General features: G+C 35.1%; 1 protein-coding gene across 10 annotated transcripts in view; it reads left to right on the top strand.

Annotated features, from left to right (window-relative positions):
* Positions 1-12,493: 12,493 nt before the first annotated feature.
* The window catches only part of LOC133802314 (probable LRR receptor-like serine/threonine-protein kinase At1g56140), a 94,319-nt gene continuing 89,719 nt past the window's right edge, over positions 12,494-17,093 (top strand). For 6 of the 10 annotated variants that reach the window (XM_062240607.1, XM_062240604.1, XM_062240605.1 and 3 more), the window contains exons 1-2: positions 12,494-12,722; positions 13,599-13,794. In XM_062240607.1, coding sequence (XP_062096591.1) covers positions 12,620-12,722; positions 13,599-13,794 — 299 coding nt within the window. In that variant the 5' untranslated portion in view covers positions 12,494-12,619. Of the gene's footprint in view, positions 12,723-13,598; positions 13,799-17,093 lie in introns of those variants that run through there. The other 4 variants (XM_062240609.1, XM_062240610.1, XM_062240608.1 and 1 more) reach the window with 4 other exon arrangements.

Genomic DNA, 17,093 nt, shown 5'->3' with positions numbered 1-17,093 from the left:
GCACACATAACAGGATTTACTCGACACTCACCCGGATGGCATGTCCTGCACCTCGTGCACTCTGGATAAGTCCTCCATGTATCACCGCCTCCCTGGCGGCCACCCTGGGTACCCCGACCTCTCCTATCAGGACCAGGAGCGATCGAAGCATCAGGAGTCTTCCTCTTCAAATCACTGGGGCCTCCGCCCCTACCTGAACCAGAATATGGAGGCACCGCCCTGCGGCCCTCCCTCCTCACAGCACTCTCTCTCCATATCTTATTCTCCGCTTCCTCAGCGGTAAGAGCCTTCTCGACAGCCTGGCCATAAGTTGTCCCTCCAGGAACTGTGGTAATTCTCACATCTCGGGCTATCATAGCATTCAGCCTTCTGATAAATCTGTCCTTCCTAGCTGCATCAGTAGGCACAAGATCTGGTGCAAATTTCACAAGTTTGTCAAACTTCAAGGCATATTCTGTAACTGTCATACTGCCCTGAACCAGCCCCACGAACTCATTTATCTTTGCTGCACTGATGGCAACATTATAATACTTCTGACTAAACAAATCCTTAAACCCTTCCCAAGTCAATGCAGTAACATCTCTAGTCTGTTATGCCACCTCCCACCAGATTCGAGCATCCTCTCTCAGCATATAAGGGGCACAGGCCACCCTGTCATGTCCTTCTACCCTCATGAAATCAAGAATGGTAGTAATCATAGTCATCCACTGCTCAGCCTTCAGTGGATCAGGTCCTCCCTCAAAGATCGAGGGCTGCTGCTTCCTGAACCGCTCATACAACGGTTCCCATTTGTTCCCAACCTTAACTGGCTGCACTACAGGTACCACTGCAGGTGGCACAATGGGGGCAACACTCCCAGATGGAGCCTACTGCCACAGAATTCGAATCTGTTCATCTTGGCTCTATAGCCGAGCCTGCATGTCTGCCATCAACTGTTGCCAGTTCTCAGGAACTGGCAGAGGGGTCTGGCCCAGATCATCATCTCTGGCCCCAGACCTGCCAGCTAGTCACGTGGATTTTCTTGGACGCATAATTATTCAAGTCAATCTGCAATCAATGACTCGGCAATCAGGCTATGATGACAGGGTAATAATCCTTTCATGATCCATCACTGGAACTCCAATCATTATATAGCAATTCATCTGGATATTCATTCACATACACAGCAGTGCTAATAAGCATGCCTCAATAGCATCATGCAATAGTCAAGGGCCAAGCCCTATCTGTATCCCATGCTTCCTATTCATCAAACAGATATCAACAATCATATCTCACTCAAATCATTTAAGCACATAATCAAGTGTACACAATTACCAAACCCTGAGTTGAGCTTGTCTCTCGCGGCGAATGTACATATCCAGCCAGTCTTCAGGACCCATAAACCTAGGACGCTCTGATACCAAGTTGCAACGCCCTAGATAGCCAAGACCGCTACACTGTGTGTTTATAAAGTGCTAGACTCGCTAATCAAGTCATTTAATTAAGAACGTGTTCTGAAACTATAATGGTACTAGGGTTTAAATGTTTTGGTCTCAAAAGTCACATTTTTCATAAAGAAACATTTCCTGTTTACACGGGATCCCAAAAATATTAAGATTGAAATTGTTTACAAAAGATTTAAGGACTAAATACAGTATTAGCCATATTAAGGCAAAATAGACAATTAGGCAATCTCTGTCCTGATCCACTCCTCGGCCATGGCAACCGAACAGCTGGCTATGTACATTCCACCCCACAGCCCTCCATCTCAGCATTGGTCCAACTTGTCTTTGCCTTTACCAGCACCACGTAGCACCCGTGAGCTAAGGCCCAGCAAGAAAACACAACAACAGAGCACAAGCACTCAACAGACAATTCAATATCTCATATTTCATCACATATTCTTAATCACGTCAACATTCAGAATAGTCAAGTATTCAACATATTAAACATATCAATTCACAACATACACCAAATCACATATGATAACTAGGGTTAGCGCCCTTAGGCCGCACCCTCCGTTATCCCACTAACTCCGACCCGCTTAAACCGAGCTCAGTGAATATTAAGCTGTCCTTGGCTACCAGTGGCCAAGTCGCGCCCTGTGCACAAATATTTTATACGGCACCCTTAGGCCGCTATCACATGTCCCATGGCATAATACCATCATTGACATAATACAAATATCGGGAGCACTTAGTCCCATCACAAACATATAACCGGGTGCAGTTTTCTTACCTTTCGATTCACTAGCTTCGATCACTTGAATCCTTGAGCACGATCCCTCTCGAGTCCTAGCGCTCACCTAATCATAACCATAGGTCAAAGTCATCACCAAACCTCAAGTCCAAAACCTAGCCTTGGGACCAATCCCGAGCCCCTGGGAAGTCCTAGTTCCACCAAACAAGGTGGTGGAATCGAACCCCGAACCCTTGGTCAAAAACCCTTGTAAATAACCCTAAAATCCCTTTCTGGAAACAGGGCAGCACTACAGCTCTCATAGGAGGGCGCTACAGCGCTACAAGCAGAACCAAAATCCCCCAGAAAGCAAGGCCTAGCGCTGTAGCGCTAGTCACAGATAGCCAACATCCCAATTTTCCTTCCTGCGATTTCCTCGAACCAAACTTAACCAAAACTTCTCCAAACCTTCACCAAACTCAAAAACAAGCTTATTAACACACTCCACTCATCCCAAGCGTCCCAAATACTCAAAACCCAAGCACATGCATTCCTAATCTCAAAGTTCACCATAGCCACTTCTAGACTTCAAAACTCAGTAGAAACTAGTTAAAACATCAAAGTTAAAAGCTCAGAATTTATACCTTTGATGGAAATTAAATTTCAAGTTAGCCTCTAGGCCTCCTTAGCTTGCTCTTCCTCAACCCTTAGCTCCAACTTCCCTAGAATTCCCCATCATCACAGCTCAGATACCTTAGTTAAAAACCAAAACCAGAACTGAAGGAACTACAAAGTTTTACCTCAAGTGATGGTGTGTTCTTGCTAAGCCCTTCCAACTCTTCAAGCCTAGCTCAGGATTCCTATTGCTCAACCTAACCTAGCTCCCCTCTAAGTTTTGCTCCAAGAAAACGCCCAGAAATGGTGAAGGAGATCACCAACCGACTCCTAGGAAAACAACTATGTTTTCTTCCCTTTCTTTTCCTTTCTTTTCCTTCTTTTCTTTCTTTCCATAGCCTTCCACCTTTCTCTACAATTCCCACTAAATATAAAGCCTTAACATACTTATCTCTGAGAAGCCAATTGACCAAAATGCCCTCCCTATTAATTCTAAACCCTTTAATCCACTTAGGGGCATTTTAGTCATTTTACCCAATTCCCGCTAATTCCTCGAGTGTCTCTAATATTTCCCGCTTACTTCCCGATACCTAATTAATCACCAATTATATTCCTCGATGTCAAAATAGACTCCAATATACTCACTAAATTCCCATTTATACCCCCAGGTTCACCCCGAGCCGGGTATAAATCCCCGCCATGACTTTTTCGCTACTCTGCTCACTATGATCGTCTCGAGTCACAGATAACAGATATATCCACATAATAATGTGGTCTCAAAAATTATCACACACACACATATATATATACAGTTATGCCCATAATGGCCAAAATTACGATTATGCCCTTCTAACCTAATCAGGGCCTACATGCATACTAATACACATAGTCATGCATCTCAAATATTCAAATAGTCATATAACATGATTTAGATCATAATCATGCCGTTTACTCATTAAAGTCACACATAATTCCCATTATACCCTCCAGGCACACTAATCAAGGCCCTTAAGCCTTATTAGCAAATTTGGGTCGTTACAAAATGCTTCTGAGGTTAGAAGTTTCCTTGGATTGGTAGGTTATTATAGAAGTTTCGTGGAAGGATTCTCAAAGATTGCTACTTCGTTGACTGAGCTGACACGCAAGAGTCAGAAATTTGTGTGGTCAGATAAATGTGAGAACAGCTTCCAAGAATTGAAGTAGAGATTGATTACAGCTCCGATTCTGAGTCTTCCCACAGATCAGAATAAGTTTGTGATTTATTGTGATGCTTCTCATCAGGGTTTGGGTTTTGTTCTGATGCAGTCAGAGAAGGTAATTGCTTATGCCTCACGTCAGTTGAAGGAGTATGAAAAGAGGTATCCCACTCATGATTTGGAATTAGCGGTTATGGTTTTTTCTTTAAAGATATGGAGGCATTATCTTTATGGGGAGAAGTGTGAGATCTACACAAACCACAAGAGCCTGAAATACTTCTTCACCCAGAAGGACTTGAATATGAGACAAAGACGTTGGCTGGAGTTAGTAAAAGACTATGACTGTGAGATTTTGTATCATCCAGGAAAAGCCAACGTGGTAGCTGATGCTTTAAGCCAAAAGGGTCTGGGACAAATTTATGGTGCAAGGCTGATAGCCAGAGAGTTAGCAGATGACATGACCAGAGCTGGTATAGAGTTACTGGTAGGCCAGATGGCCATTATTACGCTATAGTCTACACTATTGGAGATAATCAAGGAGGGTCAGTTGAGTGATCCACAGCTGATCAAGATCAGAGAGGATGTTTTGGCTGGAGCATCCAGAGATTATACAGTGTCTGAGTTAGGCTTATTGAGATACAAGGGGCGGGTATGTGTTCCGTTAGACACTGCTTTGAGGAGAGAGATTCTGGATGAATCTCATACTACACTTTACTCTTTGCATCCAGGCACCACGAAGATGTATCAGGATGTGAGATCGTTATATTGGTGGCCTGGGATGAAGAGGGATGTAATGGAATATGTGGCTAAGTGCTTGACATGTCAACAGGTCAAGGCTGAGCATCAGAGGCCGGCAGGGTTATTGCAGCCTCTGGATATCCCAGAGTGGAAGTGGGAGGACATCACGATGGATTTCGTGGTGGGCTTACCCAGGACTGTTGGTCAGCATGATTATATCTGGGTTATAGTGGATCGCTATACCAAGTCAGCTCACTTCTTGCCAGTGAGGACTACATATACAGTTGATCAGTATGCAAATCTCTATGTGAGAGAGATCATGCGCCTTCATGGAGCACCGAGGTCGATCGTGTCAGATCGTGACCCCACTTTTACTTCCAAGTTCTGGGGGAGTTTATAGAAGGCCATGGGAACACGGTTATAGTTCAGTACTGCTTATCATCCTCAGACAGATGGGCAATCTGTGAGGACGATCCAAATATTGGAAGACATGCTGTGAGCATGTGTGCTGGACTTTGGTGGATCTTGGAGTAAGTATCTACCTTTGATAGAGTTTTCCTACAATAACAATTATCAGTCTACCATTGGAGTTTCACCTTATGAGATGTTGTATGGTAGGAAGTGCAGATCTCCCATTCATTGGGATGAGATAGGTGAAAGGAGATACTTAGGTCCTGAGGCAGTTCAGAGGACCAGTGAGGTCATTGAGAAGATTAGAGCTCGGATGCTCGCTTCTCATAGTAGACAGAAGAGCTATGCAGATCCCAAGCGCAGGAACGCAGAGTTCCAAGTGGGAGACTATGTCTTCCTTAGAGTCTCGCCATGGAAAGGGGTGAGAAGGTTTGGGAAGAAGGGAAAGCTGAGCCCTAGATTTGTAGGTCCATCTGAGATCCTGGAGAGGATTGGTCAAGTGGCTTACAGGTTGGCCTTGCCACCGACGTTGTCAGCCGTGCATAATGTGTTTCATGTTTCAGCTCTTCGGAGGTATGTATCTGATGTGAATCATATTTTGAACAATGAAGATCTGGAGCTTGAGGCAAATCTCTCCTTTGAGGAACAGCCAGTCCAGATACTTGACAGAAAGGACAAGGTCCTCAGGAATAAGATGATACCTTTGGTTAAGGTATTGTGGAGGAACAGCAAGGTCGAGGAAGCGACATGGGAGCTGGAGTCAGATATGCAGAGTCAGTATCCCGAGCTGTTCAGGTAAATTTCGAGGATGAAATTTCTGTAAGGAGGGGATAGTTGTAATGCCCCAAAATCCCTAATGCAGTTTAATGGCTAGATTAGTAGGCTGGGAGGGCCATAATTATTTAAGAATGCCATTAAATGATTATATGCATGTTTATGTGAATTATATTTTAATATGATGTTAAATGCATGCATGTGGGTCCACATTTCATTATTAAAGCATTTTGATAATTTGGCCTGTTGAGGGCATATTTGTGTATTTCGGTGCATATTGTGATTTATGGATGAGATCCCATTATTATGGGGATATATTCGAGCTATTCGACATGAGACGGTACTATATTGCAAATTAGCGGTTTTGTCATAATGGGGTCAATTATTGGGATATTGGGAGATGAGAATGTTTATTTGATGATGAATTGGGAGTTATTGAGATCAGGAGGCAATTCTGGGAGTTTTGACTATTTTGTCTCTGGGGATGTTTTTGGGACCTCGAGCATTAGGTTTTATTTGAGGTTACTTAAGCCTGAAGTAGTCTGACAGATAGAACCGTACGTTAAAAACACTTTTTCTCTCTCCCGTTAACCTTTGTGACGTTCGTGGCAATTTCGAAGAAATCTTAGGAAAGATTAGAAACTTCTTGACCGAAGGATTTAACGAGAAACAACCCAATCAAAGGTAATTCAAGCTTTAAGTTTTAAGTTTTAGAGTTTTTAAGCTTTGAATTGGATTTTGTGAATCGATGGGTTTTTTATTTGTTTTAGTCTCGGGATTTGATGATTTTGGATCAAGGGGATGTTTGGGAACTTTGATTTTTGGATTTGGAGATGTTTAGGTATGTTTTTGGAAGGTTTAAAGTGGAGAAAATTGAAGTTATGGCAGGTTTCTCAGGTGGGGCCGCGGCCCAAGCTCGAAAAAGCAGGTGGTGAAGTTTGTGTGTGTTAAGGGCCGCAGCACTAGGTATTGGGCGTCACGGCTCAAGATTCTAGGGTCGCGGCTCATGAAGGGTTTTGAGGCCAATTGGGTGTTTTGATCATGGGAACTCATTTTTAGGCCTCGAGATTGTTCCTGCTATCCGAATTAGTGGGATTCGATGTCCTGGAGGCTAGATCTTGGTTCGGGAACCTTTGTTATTCAATTTATTGATGGTATCCCATATTTGGTTATGACTAGGTGACCTCTAAGGAACTTAAAGGTTGATCGTTCTCAAGGGTCGTTCTTATATTAACTCTCACTCGAATCAGAGGTAAGAAAACTGCACCCCATATGTGACATGCATGGTTATTCATGAGGCATGTTGAATGTTTAAATGTGGACATGGATTGATTATTGAATGCTTAGCAAATCTTGCTCACTTGTGCCTGATACTGACTGAATAGTCAGAATTGGCAAAGGTATCAGTATCAACTGTGAATCTGTGACTCATTAGTCAAGTTCGACAGTGGTACTGGGCACTGGTCACACAGTGCTGACTCATAAGTCAGGAACGGCCTTAGCGTGTTCAACGCAAGCCAGTAAAGATTAGATCTAATCGAAATCTGCATTAAATGACTCAGAAAAGCGTTAATGTCGGACCAACCTCAAGTTCGATGAATACTATAAGCGCTTGTCTAGCCAAAGGCTAGTTACTTCGAGCCACAGTGACTATTTAGTCATATGGCTGTGGGTGCCGAGCCCCGTGTGACTTACCCAGTAGTCACTCATCTGTTTAAGCTAGTGACTTACCCAGCAGTCACTCATATGTTTAAGCTAGTGACTTGCTTGTCAGTCACTCATTATGGTTTACCAGAACCTCAAGTGTTAAACCACTCATTTGATTAAGAGCTATAAGCTCCTTCACGGTTATTGTAACCTAGAGTGATATTCACTCATCTGTTCAGAGCTATAAGCTCTGTATGATTATAATGATCATCATTTGATATTATATGTTTGCATTATTGTGTTTTCTTGCTGGGCTTTGGCTCATGGGTGCTATGTGGTGCAGGTAAAGGGAAAGAAAAGCTCACCCAACCTTGAGTGGAGAGCTTAAGTGGTGCTGTGTACATATGCGACCGCTTGACTACCACGGCCAAGGACTTCTCAGGGGAACTAGGGGGTTTACCCTATTTTTGCCGCTTAGGTCGACGGGTTTGTAAATTTGAAACTATAATAACCATTTTGAGTTGTAAATAGCTTGTAAACGTTTTATGGGCCCATGAACAGTTTTATGTTTTAAATAAAATATATCATTTCCTTTTGATTGATTTTCCACCTTAACATATTAATAACACCTAGAAGCACGTTTTTAACCAAAGAACTCGGGTAGCGAGTTAAATTCACGGTTCAACGTTCACCGTAACGGTCTTGGGGTATCCAGGGCGTTACACTTTTACCCTCCCATTTAAATCAAGCCTTTTAGTCATTCTAGGGGCATTTTGGTCATTTTTTCTCAATTCCCGCTAATTCCTCGAGTGTCCCTAACATTTACCACTTAATCCCCATCATCTAATTAATTAACAATTATTTTCTCCAATGCCTAATAATCTTCAATATATTTCCCAAGTTCCCAGAAATACCCCCAGGCTCCCCCGAGCCGGGTATAAATCCCTACCGTGACTATTTCGCTAAACCGCTCACTAGGATCGCCTCGAGCCACAAGCTGCCAATATATCTACATAATAATGTGGTCTCGACAATTTATCACATACAATTACATTTATGTCATCAACAGGTCAAAATTACAAACATGCCCTTATGAACAAAACAAGGCCCACATGCATATTTAATACCCATAAACATGCATCTAACTATATCCATATACTCAAATAATCATGCATGCCACATAACCATGCATTTAATCATTTATTCACATAAATACCAACTATGCCCTCCTGGCACACTAATCAAGGCCCTTAAGCCTTATTAGCAATTTTGGTTTGTTACAACTACTACCTGTGTCACCACACTGACGATGTACCCATGTATCATATGGTCCCCCTGGACCACAATGTATCATGAGCCATTAGAGCTCCACTATAAATTGATCCTGACCCCTCAAACAAAAGGGTTGGAAAAATTCTTATAAGATCATATTAATCTAAGAGCAATATACGAGTTTTCTTTCTATTTTTTACTTGCAATTTTCCTTTGAGTTTCTATGAGTTCATTTGTGTTCATTAGATACTGATTTAAGTTTTTGAGTTTTCCATCCATATTCTGTTGATGAGTTCTTACCGTCAATAGTATGTCTTTATTATTTTTAAATAAATATCATTTAATTATTTAAATTATCATAAAATATCTTAAAAATATCATATTTTAATTAATTAATTAATTTTTTTGTTTTTGTTTAAGTTTATGTTGGTCCAAGTTTTTGAATTTGGCAGTGACAACAAAAGATTATAGATTATATGTTCAATATAATATTAAGTTTAATTAAATTTTATTTAAGTTATAAAATATATGGTTTTATTATTTTTAAATAATTATCATTGTAAAATATCTCAAAAATATCATGTTTAATTATTCATTTATTTAAGTTTAAGTCATGTTTACGATCTACTGTTAAATAAAAGAATATTCTGTTAAATATAAGAATATTCTGTTAAAATTAACGGGAAAAAAATAAAAAATTGTTAAAACCAAGAATTTCCATTATCTACATACTTTTTATATAAAAGAGATATTTACATGGCTACATAACTTATATATATATATTTAAAATACAATAATATTTAAAAAGAATTTAATAATAGAAATAAAATAATAATTATAATAGAAAAAGTCATAGTGGAGACAGTAATATACATGTATCAACTATTTTTAGTTTCCATATAATGTATCTTACAATGTTCTTTGGTGAATTTGATAAAGAAAAAAAACTTCAATCACTTGATAGAAAACAAACCATCACACAAATTTATAAGATAAAAAAAATGATATGTATGTATTTATTATTTTTAAATAAATATGATTTAATTATTTAAATTATCATAAAATATCTTTAAAATGTGCTATATTTTAATTCATTTATTTTTTTGTTTAAGTTTATGTTTGTTCCAGTTTTTTTTAATTTGGCAGTGACAACAAAAGATTATATATTATATGTTTAATATAATATTAAGTTTAAGTTTAATTAAATTTTATTTAAGTTATAAAATATATGGTTTTATTATTTTTAAATAATTATCATTGTAAAATATCTCAAAAATATCCTATTTTAATTTTTTTAATTATTCATTTATTTAATTTTATTTAAGTTTAAGTCATGTTTATAATCTACCGTTAAATATAAGAATATTATATTAAATATAAAAATATTCCGTTAAAGTTAATGGAAAAAATATAAAAAAATATTAAAATCAAGAACTTTTGTTATCTACACACTTATTATATAGAAGAGATTTAACAAAAAAAGACTAAAAATTCAACCTTTTTCACTTTTGCATTAGTATAGATAAATTAATTTGTCCAAAATATGTATAATATAATTTTAGAATTCCAATGGGGTTGAAGCCTTATTTATTTATGGGTTTATACCTTTTTAGACCTTGTGTTTTATCTCATTATTTGTTTTGACCATATGTTTTGATAAATTATTTTTTGGACCCTATATTTTGTAAAATAGTTAAAATAGAACCCCTAAACCCAATTTTGGTCAATGTTTTCTCGACTAAAATCACAAATAATTTACCAAACTAACAATCCAGAATAAAAATAAAATTATTCTGCTTAAAAACTGTATTGTTATATTCAATTTTTTCTTCATCAAAATTGAGTTTATGATTCTATTTTAACCATTTTACAAAATATAGGGTCCAAAAAGTAATTTGTCAAAATATAGGGTCCAAACAGGTAATGGGACAAAATACATGGTCTAAAAAAATATAAAACATTTATTTATTTTTATATTTTGATAAACTGAGGGATTATTCCTTAATTTGTATTATAAATTGATAATTATACTTCACATCTTGTCGTACATACCAGTTGTTGAAAAGTCATAGAATTGACAATTTATGTAGAAAAAAATTATTTTCTTTTTATAAAATGTCGGGAAATAATGAACCACTTGCAATAACAACTTCTAACTAATTTTTTTGCCCTCGAATGGAACATTGATATCTCTTCTATATACAAAAAAATTGCGTAGATAATAATTTTTTTTTTTTTAACAGTTTTTTATTTCTATTATGTTAACTTTAATGGAATATTTTTATGTTTAATAGAATATTCTTATATTTAATTGTAGATTGTAAACATGACTTAAATTTAAATAAAATTTAATAATTAAATAAATTAAAATATTATATTTTTGAGATATTTTATAATGATAATTATTTAAAAATAATAAAACCATACGTTTTATAACTTCAATAAAATTTAATTAAACTTATATTTAAATTTAAATATATAATATAATATAATCTACGATCAACTAGTAAGAAACTTAAATTTAAAATCCACGTATAATATTTAATATTACAGTAAACATATAATATATAATCTCTTGTTGTCACTCCTAAATTCAAAAACTATAATAAACATAAACTTAAACAAAAATAAATAAATTATTTAATTAAAATAAGATATTTATTTGAAATTTATATGACATTAATATAAATTTAATAAAAATAATTTATAAATTTTATAAATAAAAATAAGTAAATGTGTTAAATTTTATTTGTATCTAGTATATATATAAATATATTAAGAGCACTCTTAATGGATGCTCTACTCCATCATTTAAAATACCTTCCCAAAACACACGTTTTTCTATTTTACCTTCAAGTTTTACATTATACCATACATCAGTCTCTATATATTTCCCTACAACATTTAAATATTATATCTTTAAACATATTTTATTAGTTAAAGTAAAATAAAATAATTGAAAAAGAAAAAAGAAATAATAAATATATACTAAATGGGAGAGAGAAAGCTTATAAAAAAATAATATTAAAATATTATATAAAGAATATGTAAATATAGATATGAATTAATTGGAGTTTGTGCATAGCTATTATAAATATATGTATAAAGGAGCTGATGGAAGATGTTTTTGTGAGTTTTAGCTAAATATTATAGAGAAAGTGTATTACAAAATACATCACCAAAACATATTTTCTTATAATTTACCTCAAACTTTTACATTATACCATACACCAACTTCTCTATTTTTTTCTCTACATCATTTAAATATTATATTTTTTAAAAAATATTTTATTCATTTTAAGAAATAAAATAATTAATTATAATTGTATCATAATCATATATATATATACAATAGTTTATAAAAAAATAATAAAATATTTATAGCTTGATGAATAGTGTTTCACTACGTATAGAGAAATACTATTCATTTAAGTAAAAAAAAATATAAATTTACATCATCTATTAGAAGACTATTTAATAATTTTCTCTCTATTAAACATTTTAGCTCCTCCTCCGTTAAGAGTGCTCTAATATTGGTTCAAATTTTGCTCTAGAAAAATCCAATCTCTCCCAAAATTTTCAAACGATAAATTGACAACAAATGATAATTGTCTAGAAGGTCTTCCTTATCCTTAATTTTCTTTGCTGGAGGTGGGTAGGCATTCATTGGACTTGTGGCCCTGTGGGGCAAGGGGATATAAAAATCTCTTGTCAATCTCAAATTTGTATGGTATACATATGCTATTAGATCTACTGTGGATATATATCCTCTAGTTTTCATCGGAAAAAAAAAAAGAAATAGTTAGAAGATGGGGTTGAATATTTGGATGTACTCCTTCACTATCCTCTTCAGCATATCTGTATCAACTCAACACTCCATGGCTCAAAGCACCATTACAGACCCTTCTGAAGGTATGTGCACGTACCATATATTGTGAACCAATTGTTTGGCGCCACGTGTCCTCTAACTTGTCAAAAATAACCATACTTACAGAATGCCAGGAAATCTAACGTTTAGTTTTTTTTTTGCCTCCAAAAAATCAATTTAGGTATTTAAGAGTAAAATGAATGTTTGGGTATTTTAGCTGTAAATATCCCAAAAAATAATGCCTAAAAATTTTAGTCTTTCCAGCTACCCACTTCATTAACCCTATCTCTTTGTTATCATTTTTATTCTCTTTCTCCACTCCAACAACTAAAATCCTGTCCAAAATTCCCAAAATCCATATCATCAAAATTTGTTATATATGTTTTTTTCTTCCTCTAAATCCAATAAGAAAACCAAAAAAATTAAGCAACTTAAAAAAAAATAAAGAAAGTAACCCTCTCTCAACTTGATTCATTGTTCCACAGAAAGATAAACGTCTCTTTTTACCCCACGTTCATTAATGTAAAATCTCGTGTCTTTATTAGTATTGAGCCTTCTTCTTAAGAGGCAAGACTCAAAAAGCTAGAAAATATTTATTACCGATCGAGTCACATATTGAGTTTACCTTTAGAAAGATAATTTTAATTAGAGAATAAAATTTTTAATGATGTAGCAAAATATTAGAAGAAGATAGAAAAATAAATTCACAATATTTCTATATTGGTTTCACAAAATTTAAAAAAAAAAAAAGTTTCTTTAAAACTACAAGGGTTAAACTTTTACTTGATTTGCTAATTATGAAGATAAATTGTGGTTTATCTCCGTACTAGCAAAATACGTCAAAATAACAAGACATCACTTGTAAATTTCTTGACATTATTCATATGTATAATTTTTGTTAATGTGATATAATAATACAGTGGAAGCACTTATTGCTATATCGAGAAAATGGGGCAAAGAAGTTACAAAGTTATACGAGTGGAACATAACAAAAGGAAGGGATGCTTGCTCTGGAAATGTTATGGATGACACAGTTCGCCTCGAACACTTGGAGAGCCCAGCGATCAAATGCAAATGTACCTATGACAACAACAATACTTGCCATATCACTCACTTGTACGTATGTATATATATATATATATATATTTATATGTGTGTGTTTATCATTTCATTTTCAGTTGTAGGACTCTAAAAACCTATAGAAATAAAAGGATTTCTTATTAAAAAATACGAAATATCTAATAAAGTACCGACAAATGTGAGCTATAATGGGATATATTGGAAGTGTTGAATAATATGAACTACCTAATAAACTGTTAGGGTGTGTTTTTGATAGGGACTATGGTTCTTGAGAATGGGAATATGAAATCAACCCATGATTGGTGTAACTTTTAAGGCAGGGTTTATGTTTTTGTGGGCTCCATTTTTAGTTTACTTTTTGGTAATGTCAAACTCTTTGAATACTTGAGTTTAAGATTCCCTTAATCTTAACTAATTCTCATCAAATTAGACCCTCTCACCAAACACCTCATTAGGAAAAATCTGTGGTGTAGGCATACAAAATGCCTGCACCCATGCGATTGCTTTTATTACCATTGATATTTAAACCAAAAAATCTGCTTTCATAGACACGCTTAAGTTATGGTGTGCCTCACCTTATCATAATATTGCTTAGTACATTTCACGCTCTTCTTCACCTTTGCTTTTGCCTTCTTCGTGTGGTATGGGGGTTTTCTTTTAAGTCTCTCATTGACTTTTCTCTTCTTCAAGCTCTTTTTTTAGTTTCTAGAATTGAAAAGGTTCTTTTGGAGGTGTTTGGGTAAAAAATAAAATATTCCTTTTTATTTAAAATATCATTTTGGAGAAGTTACAGTCTCTTAGCTTCTCCCAATAGGATTTTTGAGAAGCAATTTTCTAAATTAGAATACTTTTCATAATTTCTAATTTACTCCTAAAAGATTTATTCGTATCCAAATATTTTGAAAAGAACTTTTCATTAAAAAAAATATTTATATAAGTGTTATCCAAATAAAAAAAATAAGTCACAACTTTTACTTATCTTATTCTTTTAGCTATAAACAAAAATAGAAGGTTAGCTGAACGAGGCCAAAGACAACAAAGCTTTTAATTTGGAGGAGAAAGTCGATCTTATGCTTTGGTTGTGTTTTTTTATTTTTTTTTCATTTCACAAAAATAAATACATCAAAAATCCTCCTCATAGAATTTGAAAACCATACACTAGCCAACACCAACAGTGAGACTATCTCTACACTGTTACTATCTTTGTCACTGTTGTGTGGTTTCACATTGAAGAATTGCACGACCAAATCGAAAAACTTGATTTGCTCAGGGTCACACATGTCTGTGCAAAGGGTGCTGGTGATCCAGGGAGATGAGGCATTGATCTCTCTCTCATAAAAACTTTTGTTTTTATTTTGCATTTATATGTATTTTATGATAGAGAAAGGTTTGGTAGAAGCTCAATTTAGCAACAATAGACAGAAGGCATAAAATCGCTCTTCTATCATAAAATACAAATGTCCAAAGTGCTCATTAAGAGCATAAGTCATCCAAATCACCAATAGTAGATAAAAAGATAAGTTCGATCATAAATAACACACCCCCATCCTCTATTTTCTTTTAAGGAAAAATATATATATCTTAGAAAAAGTTATTGATTAAACTAACAATTCGAATTACTTGAAGAAGATGAATACATATTCATTAACTGCTTTTTCAACTACAAGAAAACTAGATGAAAATTAGAAAAAAGAAATAAAATAGTTCTTTTTTATTTTATAGGAAAAGAAAGTTAGTGTACACTCATTCTTATTGTGAAAGATTGCAACTTCCTGTTATAGTGTAACTATAAATCAACTGCATGGGTGTAAGTGTTTCATACGCCTACACCAAAGATTTATCCTACATTGCCATGGTAGCTTTTGTCAATTTTAGAATATGTAGATTATTGTCAAATTCCTATACTATCCAAAATTTAAACCAAGAAAACTTAAGACAACCCTCTATGACAAAACAATCACACAAAAGAACATAAAGTTTTATATTGGTTTATACTAATCAATGTCTTACATCTAGTTAGAGTTATTTGATGAGAACCTTCCACTAGCAAAGAATTATCATGATGGATTACATACACAACTCGTGACAATTTTACCATGGAAACCCTCAACTCACGAGCTTTCCACTTGCAAAAAAAAAATGGTGGAAACTCTAACACAGAATTAGACAACACAACCAAAATCATTGTTGACACAATCCCACCCAATAGAAATCTCAATCGAACACCTGAACTCTAAACCTCTCTCTTGCTCTAAAACGTATACTCTCATCCTTTAACATAAAATTTGGCATTATAATTTAGATCTCTAACATCTTAAATGTTGTTATCTAATGCAAGACTAAATATAGATATAAATAATACTCACATTACTGAAAGATGTGATCCATTGTAACCAATTAGATGTCCAACAACTTTAAACTAACTACAATAATTATTTACAATCTTCAACAAATTAAGATTTATTATTAAAATTAGGAAAAAATAATAAGTGAGCCTTTGAAATTCTTGTGGGATCCTAACTCTCGTGAGAAGATTAAACCTTTCCAACTATCTCAATTCCCCATTTGGCAAATCTCCACAGTGTAACCACTGAATTAAGCTCATGGCTGGCAAGTGGAAGAAATATGCAAACCTTGTTGCTTCTATTACATTTTTTAGCATGGTCCTGAGATTTTATCATCATATATAGCCAATAGTAACTTGTTATGAGGCCTTTGTGTGCTATTCCCACACAAGCCCTCATAAATCTCTTCTAGTACTTTTGGAAAAGATTTCCATTTAATATGGAACATCTACGTGGATTCATTTGCAAAGATTATGCTCTTTCTTATCCTTTGGCTAAGTCCATTTGTGAGGTATCGAATGATGGGATCCATCCAATACTAAGGTTCTAGCTTGGCAATGAGCACCTGTTTGCGATCACAAGTTCAACTAATTGAAATCCTAGTGTGCTTAGTGCAATCGCTATTAAAAGCCTTCTTTGCTAACTCATCTGTTTGTTGATTTAGTTCCTTCAGAACTTGTTTGATTTTGAAGGATTCAAATTACTTCACCAATACAACTACTCGATCATTGTATTCATTCATCCGAGGTTCCTTGGCTTGGAAATTCCCTTTCATTTTCTCGACTACTAGAAGGAAATCTCCCCAAACCTAGATCTTCTTCACTCCCACGGTACATGCAAGCTCTAATCCATATATAGTGCATCATATAATGCTTCATTGTTTTTGGCTTGGATATCCAAGCATAGTGCTTCTTCAATCTAAAGATTGGATGGTGACTCCAATACCACTCCAATTCCAGCGCCTAAGATTTTGGAAGTGTTATGATTGGT

This window comes from Humulus lupulus, chromosome 9 (genome assembly GCF_963169125.1).
Source record: "Humulus lupulus chromosome 9, drHumLupu1.1, whole genome shotgun sequence".
In the NCBI taxonomy this organism is placed as follows: Eukaryota; Viridiplantae; Streptophyta; class Magnoliopsida; order Rosales; family Cannabaceae; genus Humulus; species Humulus lupulus.
This window is presented reverse-complemented; position numbering and strand designations above follow the sequence as displayed.